The following is a 20,474-nucleotide window of genomic DNA, read 5'->3' on the forward strand; positions in this document are numbered from 1 at the left end:
TATTTTAGGCAGGAGGATATTATATTTCAGTCCACTGTGTGGATAGCGCAGGGGTGTCAAACTCAAGGCCTGGGGGCCGGATTTGGCCCATAGGGTACTTAGCTCTGGCCCACAGAGACACCCCGGAAACAGCAAAGGAGTGGCCCGCAGTGCCTCTGCCAGTGAAAACAGAGCTCGGGAGGACCATGTACAGCTTTCCCGAGTTCCGTTTTTGCTGGCGGAGGGTTGCAGGAGGCCGCCACAGTTGAAAATGGAGCTTGGGAGCCTGTTTTCCCTGGCAAAGCGCTTGGGCCACCACAGGTGCCCCCAATATGAGTAATGTTGAGCTAGCCACACCCAACCCGGCCCCCAGAGATTAAACACATTCCTGATGCAAGCCTCAATGAAATCGAGTTTGACGCTCCTGGTATTGTGAAACAGCAAATATAAAGCTCCCTCCTTTGAGTCTTGAGAAAAAAAGCAGAAAGGCTGCAATTGTCCAGCAAGAAAACCACTTTTTCCTCTTCGCTAAGAGAGTGGAAGGGCTGGGAGAGATGTTGGCTCATATAATTTCTAAGTAAGGAAAGGAAAGTCTGCCTGAATTAAACTCGTCTGCTGGCAACTTCTTGTAATTCTTTTGACAATAATATGGAAATAGTTTGCTATTGCTTTTTTTCCGTTAAAATCCACCTAATTGGGATTTTCCTGGTGCTGGGATCTGCCGAGTTCATGTATTGCAATAAAATAGTTTCTTTGGGTTTGAAGTGAGCCCCCAGAACTTTTTGATCATAGCTTACACAAGCAGTTCTAATTGTGGCTTACTCAACAAGTCATGGTTAAATAAACTATGGTTTTGAAGAGTAATCTAAATGTTTGGATCCATTCAGATCTTTTGGTGAGACATGTGTTTACCAGCAAAGAGGCAATCCAAGAATAGCACATCAATTTTTCTGAACAGTTTCAAGATTCCATTGCAGAGTTCTAATGCAAGACTTGGAAGCTAAATCTGCATAGCATTCAAACCTAGATGAAGCTAGCCAGGGATTCATATCTATAGAGGCTCTGGAGTAAAAGGGTTATATGATATTCCCTTTAATGACAAAAAGACTTGGGGAAACTATCCCTGTGGTCTCATAGTCACAAATGCTGGACTACATTTTGTTCCTAGTTATTTCCCTTGATTTTTAAATTTCAGTTAAGATGAATCACTTCCTCTCTCATGTCTTATCTGACCTTTAATATTCTTAGCATTTCCTCCCTTTCTTGATCTTTTACACATTGTAGGCATCGCTTTCTCTTACTGATTTGCCAACCCTTATACAAACCTACTATATATATATATATATATATATATATATATATATATATATATATATATATATATATATATATATACATGCATACATAATATTACACATGCACACACACGCACACACACACACACATATAAATTTTTAACTCTAAGATGAGTGGACTTCAGCCAATAGAATTTCCCAGCCAAATGTTAAAATCCGTTCATTTTAAAATTGCTAGGTCTAAATAAAACATACTACTTCAATCAGTCAGGAGTCAGAGACGCAGCTTTGTATCAGGATTAAGACACTGGTTGCTATGCATGGATTCAGAGCTAAAATAAGCTCCGTGTTTGCAGTTCATTGTTGTTTTTTAAGCAAACAGAATTTAGCTAAATGCAGGCTTTCCAGAACTAGGCAACTATGTGGATTTGAACAAATCATACATAAATGAATGCACATAGTAGCACTTACTGACGTATTTTTAAAGCAGGGTTGTTGTTTTTTTGTTTGTTTGTTTTTAGAGAAGATCATTTGACAGTTTTTCCCCCCTTCTATTTTTTCACCTCTTATAAAAAGTCCTGTTTTTGACAGCCATGGTATACATTTGTTTGTTTTATAATCCATGGTTCTAAACTGCCCATCTCCCTCAAGGAGGGACTTTGGGCAGTTCTACTGAACCATAAGACAGAGATCCGTATTCTAAATTTTACTCAAAGGTGTGAAGAATAGATTTTATTCATAGAACTTGGCTGCTTGCAATTGTTCTTTCCTTTTATAAAGCTGATATCCTCATAAACTCATAAATTTTAGTAGCAAGAACCTGCCCTGTGCTGGTTTTCATTTCAGTCTAAATCTCATTATTCTCTTGGCATAATTACTTAGGGCTGTTCTTGCTTTAAAAATGATTTTGGGGGAAAAAAATTGCTTCGGGCCTTACAATTTTCACTCAAAGCATGAAAGCAGCGTGTCTTTAGTGTAACTCCTGCAGAGCCTGGAAAAAAAGATTTAATGAGTGAGAGAGGGATGTTGTCTTCATCTAATGCAGGGGCGTCAAACTCACGGCCTGTGGACCGGATGCTTCACACGCTGGCCATTGTGGGCATGGCCAGCTTGAGGTCACTCATGTCGGAGGCGCCTGTGGTGGCCCGAACACAGTGCCAGCAAAAATGGGCTCCTGAGCTCCACTTCAGCTGCAACGGCCTCCTGCAACCCTCTGCCAGCAAAAACGGAGCTTGGGAGTGCAACCCTCCCAAGCTCTGTTTTTGCTGGCAGAAGCACTGCGGGCCGGTCCTTCACTGCTTCTAGGGCGGTCCCGCCGGTCAGATTGCCCAGCCCCCCCCCGCTCCCCGGGCCTTGACTTTGACACCCCTGAGCTAGGCTGTTTTTTTTTTTTTTTTCAACTCTTCCTCTCTTTTTTTGCAGAGAACTATGCTGTGCCCATTTCTGAAATCATTGCTGTTGAAGAGAAAGAAAGGGAGGAGAAACAGCCTCAACCTGGAAGATGGCAGAAAATGACAAAGCCTCATGCATTCACCGGTAAAGAAAATAAGCCACTTTTTAGTGCAAATAGTTTTAAAATTGTTAACATGCTTGCATAATATATGGAACCAGACAAGGTGGTGGCTTCAGATAACTTCCTGAGCCTCCACACACACACACACACACACACACACACACACACACACACACAGGGAGAGGGGGAGGGAGAGGGAGAGAGAGAGAAGAGGAAATTATCTTGATGAAATTTAAAGTTCCTCTTCTGCAGGAGCTACAGTTGTGACTGCCTTATCAAGAGGTTACATGCCAACTGAACGAAGTTATTACTTGACAGAAGATCTGAATTCATTCAGCCTTTCGCCAACATTTGCTACAGTGGAGCATCCAAAATTATTTCTATAGAGAAATCCTTCTTTGCAGAAAGGAGATTATTAAGATGTCTTTTAAAGACAAATCATTCTTTTTTTCATTTTCATAGTTCATCGCTTGCTATTTGGCTCCTTGAATTCTGAATTTCTGTCATACCGCATGTTCCGTTTTCAAGATTTTCGTAAATGCGCAGAGTAACATTTGCCTGACTTTTATAGACTTTTATACAATAACCTCTCTTTTTATGACCCTATAATCCCTTAATTCGGGGTAAAGTCAGGGCAACTGGATGGAGCTGAGCATTTACTGGCTGAATGCCCTTCCTGATGCCTATGCGGAGTTCGCAGCAGATAGTTTTCTTTGTGTTCTAGAAGAGAAACATCTGCCACTACCTAGGATTGAATCCTCTACCTTCTGAGTAAGAGGCGAGAGTTTTCACCACTAGGTCACCACGTTGCTCATTTGCATGATATCCAACGATAATCAAATATTCTGCATTGATGATATAACTTGTCCAACCTAGACAACTAAATGAATGAATAAACCTAAGTGCCCAAATCGTTAGTTTCCTTTTTTTTCTCTGCACATTGAAAACTCGCATGCATGACTATCTGTGATAGATGGTTTTCTTAAACAGTGAAATGTTCTTTTTACACAAGACAAAAGTTACCTTTTTTACAGATTTAAAAGCACAGTCTCCTTGATTTGTATAACAGAATTTTAATTGGGAAACCTCAACCAATTTCTCTGATTCTTCCATATCACAAAAAGTTTCTCTAAATTAATGACTGGAAAAAAAATGGAATCCCAAATAAATGTATGTCGTTTTGGTATAATGTAATGATTGAGTATTGGATTTGAACCATAGGCACCAGGTTTAATCCCCACTTAATAACAGAGAGCTTGTCTGGATTCAGTCTATCTTTACGGGGTGTTAGGGGAATAAAATGAGGGAGTCCCTCCACCTTATAATTCTCAGAGAAACAAGTGGGTTAGATATATAATAAATCAGTCAACTCTCCATAGCCAACATATTCTGCTCTTCTTTTCTTTTCATCCATGCATAATATGCAGAAAACAAGACTGAATCACTTGCTTATTCGTTTAGCTGAAGACAGTGTACTTCGCAGGTCCTCATCTTATTTATTTTTTTTCACAACAACAACCTTGCAAGATGGGACGGGGGAGGAATAAAGGACCAATGCAAAGTCACCCAGAGAACATCTGTGGATGAAGGTGGATTACAACCTGGATCTCCCCAGTCTTAATCCAACACCTCAACCATAACCCTGGCCCTCAGTTATTTTCTCAGATAAGTTAGTAAGTTGCTGTGGACTGTATACATTCCCCTAGAAACCTTGGAAATATAAATAACTCTCCAATAGTTTGTGCTGAAATGTGATTTTGAACAGAATGAAAAGGGGAAACTCTTTAATGCATGGGATGCATTGAACCTTATTCAACTTGTCCGATTCAGTTTAGATCACTCTTTTTCAATCTTGACAACTTTAAGGTATGTGGACTTCAGCTTCCAGAATTCCCTAACCGACATGTGGGCTAGGAAATTCTGGAAGTTGAAGTTTACACATCTAAAAAGTCACGAAGTTTGAAAAAAAAAAAACCCACTAATTTAAACTTAAATCAAATTTCACGGCTCTCTCACGGCTTTGTTTAGTAGGACTACTTTTTGGCGAATAGCTTTAGTCACTCACAAATTCAGTAGGAATTGGGAGGACAGGAGGCAGAAAAAGAGAAGAATTCCGTGTCTTTTGCCCTAAGATGGGCAAATATTCTATACCTGTACAAATAACTTTAGTCCAACTAAGATTTCCTGACGATGGAAAAAGACACCATCTCAAAGATTGGCAAGGAATCACCTAATGATGAATTTCATGCCCATCTGCCCAGAGTGGCAACCTTTTTCTTTTTCTCAGGATCTGTGGCCTTAAACAACTTATTGGACATGAATTTCTTTCAGAATTCTCAAGCGTCATGTAAATGCTACATGTTGTTATATTTGGAGAGCAACGTTGCTTGTACGGAATTGTGATTCTCTTTTTATTTGTGTATGTGTATCTTTTGCAGTGTATTACATAAAGAGGGCACGGCATCACCGCTGGCGGTGCAGCGAAGTGACTTTCTGGTGCATTGACGAACATTTGTGTAATCAATGGATATGTACACTGAAAGAACTACTTGATTTACAGAGTATGTTGCCGATAAAGAATGTCATTTCCTTTGGGTTCATTTTTTTCTCTCAGGGCCTAACCAATTTCTGAGAAGGGGGGAAAAAAATGAAGCCAGTGATGATGGGAGCTTTTAGCAATAGCACTTGGACTTATATATCGCTTCACAGTGCTTTACAGCCCTATGTAACCCGATTACAGAGTCAGCATATTATCGCCAACAACCTGGGTCCTCATTTTACAGACCTTGGAAAGGGTGGAAGCTTGAGTCAACCTTAAGCCAGTGAGACTCGAATTGCTGGCATTCAGCAGTGAGCAGAATAATGCTGCAATACCGCATTCTAACCACTGCGCCACCGCGGCTCCCTTATACACTGTTATTGCCTACATTTTGAATAAGATGGGAAATTGCACGAGTGCAAGCAGATCCTTCTATTTCAAGCAGCAGAAGGACCTCCTTGTCTTTACGCTAGCTAAGGTGTATTTAGCTGGAATATATGAAGACACCCCGATCAATTCTCCGGCTATTGACATCATGGAGAATACAGTTCTTAACAAGGTTTTATCTATTCTCTAGGCAGACTAATGAGCTTAAATAACATTTGAATGCTGGAAGAAATGTCTTTAGACTGAGAAGACCTCAGTAATGGAACTCAGTTATTGGCCAGCCCTCCCTCAGGAAATCTTTCAGTAATGACTGGGAAATCCTGAGTTGAAATGGACTTAGCTTTAGATTTCCTTTCCTGAGCAGAAAGAGAGATTTGTAGTTCAGCAACTTCTAGAGGAGCTAAAGGGCAAATAATCTCATGGCCCACTTTCTCTCTTTCACGTTGACAGCCTCCAGACCAAAGCGCTTGCTTGTATATATTAATCCACACAGTGGAAAATCACAAGGAGAAAAAATATACGAACAAAAAGTGGCTCCGTTGTTTAGTCTGGCTTCCATCTCTACGGATGTTATAGGTGAGTTATTGGTTTGAGTTGACGGAATCCTCTAAATAACTGCCTTGAATTACAGCATTATAGTTTCCTCATACCGCGGACTTCCCCAATTCGGTGCCCTCCAGAAATACCGAAGAAACATTTAAAGCACTTAGAATGCACTAAGTTTGAGAAAGTTACTTTTAGAAATAGTCTGGCAAGTGGTTTCTGGGGTTATTGAAACTCCAAGGTGCTTGTTTACCTAAAGAGAATTCCAATCAAAGTTGTGTCACTAATCTGGAGACATATTGCTAAAAATATCCCATCATCTAGGACCGTGATGGCAAACCTATGACATGCGCGCCAGAGGTGGCATGTAAAGCCCTGTCTGTGGGCACGTGCTCTGTCGCCAGCTGTTCTTCTGGATTCTGGCACGCACATGCACGCCAGCCAGCTGGTCTTTTGTGGGTGACGGAGCACCGGAAAAAGGCAGAAAAAACAGGCCCCTTTTGGGGCTATTTTCAGACCTTTTTCCAGGCCGTTTCCAGGAGAGGTGATATTCTGGCCAGTTCTGGAGAACCAGTAGCAGAAATTTTGACTAGTTCGGAGAACCAGCAAATATCAACTCCGACTGGAGATTTTACAGTATCCTTCCCCTGCCACGCCTACCAAACCACGCCCACAGAACCGGCAGTAAAAAAACTGAATCCCACCACTGGTTTCCAGGCTGCTTTTTAGGCCAAAAAAAACAGCCTAAAAATGGCCCTGAAAACAGCCACAAAGCAGCTGGAAAACAGCCAAAAATGACCCCCCAAATAGCCTGAAAACAGCCCCCAAAATGGCCAAAAAACCAGACATGCACGCATCGGCCAGCTGGCCTTCGGGTTTCCAGTGCTCGGCACGTGCACATGCGTGTGCATGCTCACACGTTCCAGTTGGGCCCTCGGTGCTGAAAAGGTTCGCCATCACTGATCTAGGAGGCTCATGCAGCGTCCTGGTACACAGGCAGTTTTCAAGATACCGCAGACCATTTGAGAAGCAATATTGCTAAGTAGAAATTTAGCATCTTCTTCTCTTGCTGAGCCACTTTTCATTAAACCCCAAGGATTATGATATTGCTGAGAAATGATTCTAAATGGTTAAGCAAAAGCACCTGCCAGGATGCTAAGTACCTCCCACAAATTATCTATCAATATAAAATAACTTTTTTTTTTTTCGGAGTGCCTGCTTGTTTAAGATTCTGCTCCTTACTGGCTAAACGAAAGCTGCATTTTCATTCCAGAGGTTTTGATTTATTCTTTTTAAAGAACTTGATTACCACTGAGCTGTTGATTTTTTAGTGCTTTCTTTTATACAACTGCTTTATGCTAGCTTTGTTATATTACTGTAATAGCTCATTTTTCTCCCTCCGAAACAACGGATGTGCCCCAAGAAATGGCATTTGCCAAGTTGACTACGACAGAGCAGATTGTTTTGTACAGCTCACTTATTGGACAGGTTAATGTTGGGTCAACATGGTTTATCTACCATGGGGCGTGTCAGATTTTTCAACTTTCAATTTCCAAACATTAGGGATGCTCAAAAATTGTGACATGCCTTGGGGATTGTAAAGATATTTTAGTTACTTTAATGTCATTTAGATGTGATTGGTAAGTAACTACATAAATATCATAAATATCATTTTAATATTTTGTTTGGTTCATGCTGGTGGAGATGCCTCCACTCCATTATTTTATTTGATAAATGTATATCTCTTCTTACATTTCTTCATATTACCTGCACAAAAACAACTCTAGGAAGTAACTTGAGCTGAGGAAATGTAACCAGTATTAGGCCAATTATGAATTTCCAGTGCTGTGGATAGGTTTGAACCCATTCTAGTCCCAAATCTTGACTTCTAAAACAGATTTGACTAACCACTGTAAGACTTGCCCAGAGGTAAATGAGGTGTTATTTATCCAATATCATATATTTGAATGGGCAGTTACTATTTCAATAATCTATTTCATAGATTTAGGTAATAAAATAAAATTTGCTGGGTGTGATGACTCGGGGTGTGGCATGAAGGCAACACAGTCAGATAAGCAGTAAGAGTCCCTTTATTATCTCCAACTTTGCCCCCAATGTCCAGGTTACCTTCTGGCTGGAGAAAAACTCTCCCAGGAGCAGCCTTTGACTGCAGAAAATTAAGTCCAAAACATGAGCAACACAAACTGCAACTTAAAGTCCAAACAAGCCAAACTGAAGTAATTAATTTGGCAGGGCAGGAGCAAGAATTTCAAACTTGAAGGCACGGCAAAACTCACACAATTGGGAAGACGCCAGGAACACAGAGAAGCCACAACAACACAGGATAAAGTCACGTTTGCTCCCAGCAGCCTGCCCCACCCAGCCTGCCTTTCTTATCAGCTGTCTTCCCAGCTGTGGCTAATGAAGGGAATCAAGGCCCTCTCCTCCCTCATAAGCCAGGCAACCCACGCTGCTCTCTTCTACGTTCTTCCCTGCGTGCCCTAGGATGAAGAGGGGGTGGGCCCCTGGGTCTGCCTCTGAACTCCCTCTCCCTTGTTCTATCTCTCCTCTGCTCTGCCCAGCCGGACTTTGCCCTTCCCCAGCCTCCTCCACAGCCAACAGAGCCGCACTCCCACTCCCTGTCGGCTTCCTCCTCAGATTCAGAGTCCAACAAGAGCATGACACTGGGTGTCTTCATCCATTTTAGCTGAATAAAACTCCAGTTTTGAGAGATGTCATGAAGGTCTCACCCCCCCCTCAGAAATGAACTGCCGTGGTAGACAGAGGCATTTACAAAAGGAGAAACTGGTGATGATAAAAGAAACGTTGCCAAAGAAAATAAACATGCATCCTCACAAGTTTTATTTTCAAATTACAAGAATCTTTTAGAAAGTACAAAGTCAAATGAAGCAGGGGCTTCAGCCATAAATTTATCAGGCTTGGGTTACTCGGTGCCTTTGGCAGAGGAGCATTTTCCGTTAGCCGGGGGAAGAGGGTGGAAATGAACCTCAACCAAAACCGTTCTAAGTGATCGTCAATATTAGTTTATATATTTTCAACTAATATACTGTCAAAAATGGTTTCCTGAGTGTAGCTGGTTTTATCCATGTCCTTGTAAAAATATGTCTTAAACTACCGGTCCCCTTTTTCCCCCCTCATGTAGTCACCGAACATGCCAATCATGCTAAGGATAACTTACTTGAAATTCATCTAGAAAAATACGATGGGTAAGTTCTCTTTTTTCTCACATTTTTTTTTTCCCCTTTGGCTTTGAAGAATCGTACAGGTGGTGTATTTGTTATTTGTTACTCAGGGATGAACTGGAAGCTTCTGGATGGGGGAAGGGGTGGGTGTGTGGGAGTGTGTCAAAAAAAGTAAAGATGGTGGCTACAACCATACGCTTGATGCCTCCTCCTTTTTCTATAACATGCAAGGACTTTGATCATGCAGTTATGATTGCCTTTTTGACTTCTTTGACTCCTCCCCCCTTCCCAGGATGCTCCCAGATGCACCATTTTGTAAGTCATTTCTTGTTTTCGATTTTCAGACTGTTTTTGTTGGGTGTCTCTGTTTCTGAATTTATCTGTTTTTCCAAGCTTATGTTTAGCCTACCTTCCCTGTCCACATTCATAAACATAAGCCAAGAGAACCGGCTTTGCTTTATCTGCTCAGTGTTAATGCTACATTTCATGCGCTGTAGAATGGAGCTGGGGTTTGTACCCTGCTGAAAGCTGTGGGGCATGTAAGGGGGGTTCACATGTGTCTAATCATTATCTTCAAAGGATACAGGGGTGCCGAGCACCTTTCCAGGAAAAACTTGTCAGGCAGGGTCATGCAAATGAAATAAAAAACTATGTTAGGAAAGTTAAGGACATGTTGACAAATTCTGAAGCAGATGCACCTGCTTGTACCCATATATGTACATGTGGCATGCACATACATATACATGCATGTGTGTATGTACACACACACACACACACAAATATAAAATAAAGCCAAGCCTCTTTCAAATAAAGCCAAGCCTCTTCAAAACTCCAAACCTCACACCACATGTGGCAATATATACATCTCATAAATAAATACGTATTGAGCTGGACTTTCAACAGCCACTTACATGTTGTTTGCATTTACACAAATGCCTAGCCTTTTCTGGGATAATATCTCGAATTTGCGGCCTAGCTCTACGATTTGGCCTTGCCAAAGAAAACTCCTTGGATGTGTTCTCACAGACATCCGGCCTGAAGCGTATTATTTTTATTTGGAATTTTATCTGAAAGGCAAACTGGGGAAGTTGAAAACAAGTCAGTTCCCGAAGAAAAGTGATACGTACACGGCAGGGGTGGGATTCAGCCGGTTCGGACCAATTCAGACAAACCGGTAGTTCCGGTGATCAGTTGGCCCCAACCATCCACCCTTGCCCTAGTCTGTCCTATATTTCCGTGTTTTGCAGCGTAGCTGATTCGCACAGCACAGCGGATTGCCACGCGAATCAGCTGTTTTACTCACCGGGGCTGCAGAAAAAGATAGGTTTTAGAGGAGCTGAAAATAGGCGGTTTTCCAACCCTGCACATGCGCGTGTGATTTATGCGCATGCACAGTACGTGCTCACCGAATCGGTTGTTACACCAGTTGAATCCCACAAGGCAAGAGCAGACTTTGAATCCCATTATTTTATGTGTTTCCATGAGAAACAACATTTATAATTCATATCAGACAGACAGCTAACTGATGCTTAGAATCAGGCACATAGACAGAAGATACAAATTTGCACTAGAGAAAACCGTGCAGCACAAGCCTACATGACATATCCAGACTAACCCATCAACTTGTTAACTCACGTTGTGTGCATATTAACAAGCAAAATGCATAAGCTGCTTCTGATTCCAGGACATTTCCCGCTGCCCCTGACCCAACCCCTCTATTTTTTATTCCATGCAGTTTAGTTTTGAAAGTAGCTCTTCACAATATTTATTTCTAAGACTGGCTACTATGAGGGCCAAAGCATTCTTGGTGAGAAAAGAAGGAAGCCAATTGTGGCTTCCTCCGAGCGTAACACAAACGTAACAAAATCCAAAACGTAAATAAATGTCCTTTATTGCCTCCAACTTGGCCCCACTGTTCAATAATACTCAGTTGGTGATAAAACGTACTCAAAAATAGTCTTCAAAAGAAAGCAATACAGTCTGAATTTAGAGATAGATAGAGGTGAAATAAAAAGCCAAACAAATTACAATGAGGAAATGTCCACAACGGAACAGGAGAAATATTTACCAAATTCAAGGAGATAACAAGGCATAGTCTGTTCGAAGGATGTCAACCAAGATAACCTCAAACCAAAATAAAACCTGCTTGCTTCTGGCAACCCGTGTTCTAACTGTCTCTCTTACATACTCGTCTCCCCAGCTGTAACCAATGAGGAGGATCATGGCTGCTTCCTCTCTCGCAAGCCAAGTTGTTGCCAACTCTGTTCCTCCCTGCGTATCCTAGGATGCAGAGGGGATGGGCCTGGTTCTTCCTCTGACTGCCCAGCCGGCCTCAGCCCTTCTCCAGCCTCCTCCACAACCTCCGGAGCCATACCTCCACTCCCTGTCGGCTGTTCCTCCTCTCCCTGAGAGTCAGTCTCCACCAAGGGCCTGACACCAATGCACCACCCCAAGTGGCTGGCAATTGATCAGCATATAGATTTATTACTATTTTAGTTTGTCATTCGGCCAGATGTTCAGACTGGATTTAGCATTTTTAACCGCTGCAAGTCCTTCTCAAGTACTTGGGGTAGGCAGATGTGGATGTTTGATATCATTAAAGATTATTGTCGCAGGATATAAACATTTCCAAGTAAAGCTGCCAAATTTCCAACTGGGAAATGTATATTTATATATATATTTTTTTACAGAGGCAAAAATGTAGCACTGATAGAAAAGCAAGATTTTCTTCCAGCCGAACACAACCTGCATAGCTTTCTGTCTTTTGTCGCAATAGCTATTGGAGAACTAAGCAGTCTGCAATGAAATCATACATTAGTTTTTGTTTGAAGGAGAGCAGTATGTGCTAACGTCATACAGTTTCGGCTCAATCTGTCAGCAGCATAGCATTTCCTGTAGCAGTTTTGCAAATAACAACTGCACCACCTTTGGGTGTTTTGCTTTATTTTCTAATTGATGAAAATGTTCTTTGCCAGCCAAGCATACATCCCTATCATTATTGCAGGAACTGGGCTTGGCTAGTCTAGTAAAGAGAAGGACCAGGGGAGACATGATAATGATACCATTATTATTTTTATTTTTTTAGAAAAAGAAGCTTTGAAGATATTTTATGCTATAAGACAATTTTAATAGTTTTGACTTCCATTTACCTCTGGCAAGGTCAAGGCTTTGCCCCAATTGGATTAAAACAGCAGAGCCCATGCGTTGCTTTCACAGACAAATACAGAACAAATTCCATAATGAATCACCTTAAGCCATTAAATAGGTCAACAGGATTTGCTTGTTAAAAAATAATGACACTGGCACATAAACACCTGTGCTATGGCCAAACATTATATTTACTCCTGTGCAAGTCTCCTCTGAATGAATGGGAGAGCTCTTCTCATTTATTCCAGTGCATTTTGAAGATTGTGCTGTGTTTAAAAAGCAAGTTCCCATCCTTTACTCCATGTATTCACCTGAACAAAAGATGACTCAGGAAAGCAAATACAGTTTCCCATAGATTCATGGCATAGCCCCACTTTTCACTGAAGCTCACTGACAAAATACGTTTGGCTTTCCATGGAGCACTCCCCCTTAATTATATACGCGTGTGTGTGCATGTTGAGTCAGTATTGACTCCTGGCAACTGCCTGGACAGGTTTTCCAAAGGTTTTTGGAAGTGATTTGCCATTGCCTTCTTCTTAAGGCTGAAGGAGAGGAACTGGCCCCACAGCCACCACATACTAAGCTGGCTGTTAAGTTCTCTTGGTGTAAGTTATGTGAGAGAATTACTTTGGCAATTGTTGCAAAATACATACTGCTACTACTTCAAAAGCATCGTGGTGAAAGAATTAACCGGTGACATCACTGTTGGCCAGGAAACGCCCGTTCAGGGGCTCTTTTCATGTCCCTGTTAATGAGCCCACTGAAATGGTACCTAATTATCTACTCGCGTTTGCATGCTTTCGAACTGCTAGGTGAGCAGGTTGGAGTGAATGACAGGAGCTTGCCCTCACATACAGCAGCCCTTGGGCTTTGAACACAGGCTTCCAAAGTGTCAACCCAGCATCCTATTAGTCACTACCATCCTTTTTCTACAAAACATGACCCTATCAGAAATAAACATTTTTCATTAAATCCAAGTGATTCTGAGTTGGCCAGTGTTGTAGGGCTCCACAAACCATTCAGATATTGGTCTAAAAGCAGGAAGACCCGGATCGGAATGGGACAACTCTCCCCAGATATCTTTCCCTGGGCATGTCGCCGCAGGACAATTCAACATGGGATAACTGAAGACAAGTGAAATGCAGCGGGCGCCATCTTGCTTTAGGTTTGAACCTTCTCAAGATAGAAGCCCTTAAGGCTGGGATGAACTAGAGCATGGAGTTCCAGTGGCCCATCGGCCAAGTTGTGAAGCAAGTGCAGCACAGTGGGTAGTCCCTGCGTGGATCCAGGCCAAGGGCGCAGTGCATCTATGAGAGGAGACCTGCTTCTGCTGTTTTTTCCTGGTGCGCCCGCCCGTGAGAGCCAGCTGCTCTGCTGACATTGAGGTACTGGTCCTCTATCACGGGAGATCCCACCTCCTGGATCCACACAGGGACTGCCAGGTGTTCAGCGCTTGCTCCATGCCTTGACCAACGGGCTGCCGGGATTCCACATTTTGGCTCAGCCTAGCCTCAAGGATTTCAAACTTGAGAAGGTTCAAACCTAAAGCAAGACAAGGCCCACTACAGTCCACGTGTCCCTCTCTTGAGTTATCCCATGTTGAATTGTTCTGTGATATGTTGACCAGGGTAAGTCAGTTGTGGCAATATAGCCAAGGAAAATTGTCAGATACCAATCTTCCCTCAGCTGTGGAAGCTTATTGGATGAGTTTTGAGCTCCCCACCCAGAAAGCTGCCCAGACGTGTTGAGAATTGGGTGGCATATAACTTCAATTTATTATTATTACTTCACAGCAGAGCTGGTATTCAGCAGGTTCTGACCAGTTCTGGAGAACTGGCAGTGGAAATTTTGAGTAGTTCAGAGAACCAGCAAATACCACCTCTGAGTGGAGATTTTACAGTATCCTTCCCCTGGCACACGCACCAAGCCATGCAGAACCGGTAGTAAAAAAAAATCGAATCCCACCACTGCTTCACAGGGGTTGTTATTCTTGTTATTATGGGAAAAGGTAGGAGGGTGGAATGCTATATACGGCATCTTGTACTGATTGAAAGGCAGATGTAAATCTAATTAATACATAATGAATCAACTTTATTTATTTTTAGTTACAGGTAGATCTCAGTTAACAATTGCCCTGTTTAGCGATCATCCAAAGTCACAGTGGTACTGTAAAAGTAGCTCCATGACTGGCCCTCACATGACTGTCGCAGCATCCCACGTTCATGAGATTGCCACTTGCACGCTTCACAGCTAGCATCCAAAAAGTAGAGTTAATGGAAAAGCCAACAGTAAACTTACAAGTCACAGTTACATGAAGTTGCACTTGGTGACTGTGGATGATTCACTTAACTAGCACAGGAGAAGTGAGGTGGTAAGTCCATTGCACCGATGTGAAATCTCACTTAATGACCACGTCACTTAGTGATGAAGCTGCCAGTCCCAATTGCACTTGTTAAATGAGGGCTACCTGTATTTGTTTATTTTGCATTACTTATATTTTGGTACCTCACAGGACTTCCATAGCAACTCAGCAATCACAAAATCAACAGCAAGCAAAATGAATTTTGTGTGATCTGGTGCCTCTCAACTGTATTGACCCTTTAATTCTTACCATCCTCCAGTTGGTTGGGCAACTGTTGTCTAATCTGTCCAATATATCAGTATTAGGTAATCTGCTGTCTTGAGAAACTTTGGACTGTATAATTAATAATTCCAAATAATTATAAAAATTACTTACAATTCCCAGTCCTAAGGAAGTTACAATTAAAACATTTGGAGAGCACATTCCAGTCATACATTATAATAAACCAAGCACCAGAATTTAAGAGCCATGACAGCTACTCAAACCAACTGTAACACAAAGAAGCATGTCACTGAATGCCAGTGGGATGCATGCCTTGGATCTATTGATGCTGGTGATCACAATTCACAAATAAGTCCCCAAACTGAGCACTTTTCAAATATTCTTATATACACTTATCATACCATTACATTTCTCAGTGGGCCTCCATTCATGGAATCAACATAATCCTTAAAGTATCCATATATGAGTGGATGATTCTAATCATACTACTGTCACAGCAGAATCTGTCCATGTGAGATGACCCCTTGGGGAGGACATCTTGTAAGTATCCTTGCCAAGGAGAAGAAGCTTTTCTACGGGTAGTCATATCCAGCTGGGGTAGCAATTGACATATGATCCAGCCATGGGAAAATTGGGGTCTAGTCACAATATCCAATCATAAAAGGCACAAAGTATCAAATATATGGATAAGATCTTCCCAAAGAGCAGGGCTTCCATATTGCCCATAGGAATAGACTGTTGACATGATTTCCCATCTGCATGTATATCTTGAGTAGCTTTTGTTATTAAAGACAAACCATAGAGTTGGAGAGAAGAGCAACAGGCTCTAGTGATTATGAAAGAGAAGTATTTATGAATGATAAGAATGTGGGTGAAATTTACCATTGTTAGAACAATACCCCCTTTTCCATAGCGAGATGTTAATGCAGGAGCAGGAGAAGCAAGAAATTATTACTTTTAAATATCCAAAATCATAATAAAAATGAGTCTGTCATAGCCCAATTAACTAAATTATTTTAAACATGCATTAAATAATTGTTTCAAGTGAGACTATCATTTCCCCACGAGGAGGGGACTAAATAGTGAAGCATAAAGATAACGTTTAATAAAACTGCATTATTTTCACATTGACTCCTTTGACACATTTATGTATTGACTGTCAGTGTGAGTTTTAATTTGTGTGTTTTCCGGCAGTGTTGTTTGTGTTGGTGGGGACGGAATGTTCAGTGAAGTGATACATGGTCTAATTGGAAGATCTCAGAAGGATTCGGGCATAGATCAAAATAATCCCAAAGCACAATTAGTCCAGTGCTGTCTCAGGATTGGCATAATCCCTGCTGGTAAGAACTGCAACATGGTGAATGTCTACCATACATTGTTATCATGTATTTACCACCTTGGACCAAAATGAAAAAATAATATTATATACGTGGGACAGCATAAGGGTTATATCTAGGAGTCTCAACAAAAACTGGGTCTTGCCTAGAACTATGGGCTTAGTTTAGATTGCCTAATATTTATTGAAACCTGTTGGCATATGCATTTGTTGAAGGTACAATTGGGACATGAACATGAATGGAAAGGCAGTGTTCTCCTCGGCTTCTATAACTTCAACCCAAGCTTATCGATTGGATGAATCCGATGAGAAACGGTAGAGCCCAGGACCTTTTTCTAGAGATTCAGTCAATGTATATGAGTCTGTAAAGAGTTGTAAGTTTTGTGTCCCAATCAGTTTTCAAAGGATGTCAAGGAATGGGTATCATCAAACCTTCAGAGAACTCCAGACTCGCTCATTCCCTTGTTTTGGAGGTGCCACTTGAAATCCAGAAGGGGCCTCTCAGAGTGCAGACAAAATTCTCTCGTTCTAAAGACATAAAAAGTACATTCTGTATCACAGTTCTCATTTATTGTAGAACTCGCATGAGACCTTGGCCACTGGTAATATATCCAAACTATGCTAATTAGCAGTACAGTATAGTATAAAAAGGTCTAAGAAAGAAAAGCAAACAATACAGAGTAGTGATGGCGAACCTTTTCTGTTGTGGTGTGACAGAAGCGTGCGTGCGAGTGATAGCATGCGCGTGCCGGCACCCACAATGCAATCCGCCCCGTCGCCCTGCGCATGCACGTGCAACAATCCTTCCCTTACCTGCACTGCACATGTGTGAGCCTCCCAGCTGATTTTCGACCCGTTTGAGGTCCTTTTCACCCTCCCGGGGGCTCGAGGGAAGCCTCTGCAGCCTTTGGAGGCCGAAACGGGCCCCTTTTTCGGCTTCCAAAGGCTGCAGAGGCTTCTCTCGAGCCCCAGGGAGAGCGAAAATGGCCTCAAACGGGCCCCCGGGGCCTTCCGGAGGTTGAAAAAGGGCACTTACGGTATTTCCGGAAGGTTCATTTTTCAGCCTCCTAGGCTGCAGAGGCTTCCTTTGAGCCTCCAGGAGGGCGAAAAGGGCCTCAAACGGGCCAAAAATCAGCTGGGAGGCACGTGCATGTGCAGTGCAGGTAAGTTTGGCTGGGGCTTACATGCCCGCCCAAATGGCTCTGCGTGCCACCTGTGGCACACATGCCATAGGTTCGCCATCACGGGTTTAGAGTATTCATTCTAAATTGGCATTCTAAGCTTTTGATTTAGTTACATTCAACTTAGAGAACTAAAAGCATTGTTAATATATAATTGAAAGAATTATGCTTATCCTTTGACTAACTCGAGTTTTTACTGTTCATTCCTCCAATGCAAACCATTGGCAGGTCAGTCTGAGAAATCAATTTACAAGCGTATATTTGTTTAGTCAATAACCTTATTCCTATTTGCCTATATCCTAAACCTCTTTGCATAGCGGGCACAGAATTGCTCAGTTACTCATAGATGGGGTCAACAGATGGGGAAATTCCTAGGGCAATTCACAACGAAATTAAACTTTATGATAAAAACAAATTAAAAGACCACAATATAGAGAAGAATCAGCAGGAAGAAATACATACCCATCTCAGTTTTAAACTATTTAAGGAGGATTAAAAAGCTAAGAAACACTGATTCTTTAGCATAAATTCTAGCTGCACATTCTTTCATAATTAGAGCATTCCCAATTTACCATTGCCATCTGCTGCACTGCAGACTGTATAATGAAGGCTTGTCATTATTGTGTGTGAAGGCACAGGTGAAGGAAAAAAACTTTTAATTTTGAAGAACTTTAAATCTTGAAAAGAGCATTTGCATGGAAGGGGAAAGCAAACCAGGCCTAATGCTAGGGCAGTCTGTCTGGGCTGCAAAAATCCCCGTCATCTTTGCCAACAAAGAATGTTTTGTATCTTTGGTGCCAATTAGCCATCGGCTGAATTTTTGAAGCCAAAGATGGTATGCCATCCCAGCACTGTCTTGGGTTAATGGTAGTTTCTACATCATTTTCAAGTTTATTTTTTAATCTCTGGCTGCTCGTATTTTACAATTGAGCACTAGATACCAATGTGGTTACCAGAATATACTTTTCTAAAGGATTGGAAGAAAGGCGCTTTTTCCAGAAAATTGATTTCCCCTGCTCTTTATTTTCAGCCTGAAAATATACCTCTGTTGCTCAGGGACCATTGTGAATTATAGTTTCTGTTAGAAGGGGGTAAGTGTTCAAGTCAACAGTCAATACAATTAAACCTGTGCTTTCTGATGGGCTGACAGCCTGTGCTGTGGATGTGTTCCACTGACTTCTGCCTTGATGTTAATTCTCTTGCAGAGGATCTATTGGCAGTCATGATTGTGTAAAAGGTAAACAAAAGTATAGTTGGCTCAGTTTAACCATGTTTCGTCTATCTTTTTACTTTTTTAATACCTTTATTATTTATGGGTGCGGTGGCCCAGTGGCTAAGACGTTGAGCTTGTTGATCAGAAAGGTCGGCGGTTCGAATCCCTAGCCCCGCTTAATGGAGTGAGCTCCCGTTACTTGTCCCAGCTTCTGCCAACCCTAGCAGTTCGAAAGCATGTAAAAATGCAAGTAGAAAAATAGGGACCACTTTGGTGGGAAGGTAACAGCATTCCCTGCGCCTTCAGTGTTTAGTCATGCCGGCCACATGACTGTGGAGACGTCTTTGGATAGCACTGGCTCTTCGGCTTTGTAACGGAGATGAGCACTGCCTCCTAGAGCCAGAAACAACTAGCACATATATGTGAGGAGAACCTTTACCTTATTATTTATATTTTTATTTGTCTATTTGACAAAACAACTTTTTGTTTAAAGTACACATTAAGTATAGTTATTTTGCTCCAGTCTTGGCAAAGGGTTCCAGTTTGTTAGTCTTCCCAGTTAAACCATACAGGAAACACAGCCAGAAGAGCTAGTTCTACTTCATTGTAAAACTATGTTAGCAGAATCTTGGAAGTCTGAAACTACAAATCTCCTACCATCTCCTTAACATCCTGAGAAGCTGGGTAGGGTCCCTTCTGAGCCTCTTTCTCTGCTCATTATGCAGCTGAGGACTATGCCATCTCTTAGATGACCATTCCCTTTGTAGCATTTCTTGTGCCACCTCCCAAGGTCTCTAGTAGCACAATACGGTAGATCCAGAAGCCACATAACTGACCAAACAACTGAAATCTGTGGCTCTGTTTGGTAACTTAATCCTCAGTTAAGATAATTTTGTCCTCATAATGTTTTTGAATTGCAAACAACGTAAAGTTTGCTTACTTTCCAGGTTCAACCGATTGCATATGCTATGCAACAGTTGGCATCAATGATCCAGTAACATCTGCATTACATATCATTGTGGGTAGGTATTTGTTTGCTTTAAGGCTCATTGACACAATTTTAAACACTCTAGGAAGTTTTATGGTGTCGTTACTATTTTTGGCAAATGAAAAAAATCAAATGCAAAACCAGAATATAGTTGTTGACCATTAAGACATCATTAACACCAGCTGAGGATTTTGCAAAAGCCTTGCTATTCCACTAAAATTTATGATAAGAGCGTGGCATAGAAGATATGGCAGTTGGATATGATCATGAAAGCATTCTGCTGGCAGAAAGTTATACTGAGGAATCACTTCACTTTATCACTCAAAAATGCATCTGATAGACATCACAATGTTAGCATCATCTGTTCTATGGAAGCACCAGTGTTATGCATAGCTCACTGAGGTTATTTTTTACCCTTGCATGTGAGCAACTTCTAGCTGATTCATGGTTGTACACAACTATCACTACTGCACAATCACTATTTCAGGGATCCTAGTTTTCCAGGATATATTTTCAGGCAATGTGTATCTTCCTCCTTCATTCCATGTTAATCATAAGCAGGACAG

The 20,474-nt window shown here is 41.7% G+C and overlaps 1 protein-coding gene across 1 annotated transcript in view; it reads left to right on the plus strand.

Annotated features, from left to right (window-relative positions):
* CERK (ceramide kinase) overlaps positions 1–20,474 on the plus strand; it is a 38,740-nt gene that overhangs the window by 9,460 nt on the left and 8,806 nt on the right. Inside the window, exons 2-7 of the mRNA XM_026702971.2 lie at positions 2,697–2,810; positions 5,226–5,348; positions 6,164–6,289; positions 9,420–9,483; positions 16,385–16,530; positions 19,868–19,942. Of these exons, the coding sequence (XP_026558756.1) occupies positions 2,697–2,810; positions 5,226–5,348; positions 6,164–6,289; positions 9,420–9,483; positions 16,385–16,530; positions 19,868–19,942 (648 nt within the window). The remainder of the gene's footprint in view (positions 1–2,696; positions 2,811–5,225; positions 5,349–6,163; positions 6,290–9,419; positions 9,484–16,384; positions 16,531–19,867; positions 19,943–20,474) is intronic.

Source organism: Pseudonaja textilis, chromosome 5, assembly GCF_049901715.1.
Source record: "Pseudonaja textilis isolate UNSWEBS1 chromosome 5, rPseTex1.2, whole genome shotgun sequence".
In the NCBI taxonomy this organism is placed as follows: Eukaryota; Metazoa; Chordata; class Lepidosauria; order Squamata; family Elapidae; genus Pseudonaja; species Pseudonaja textilis.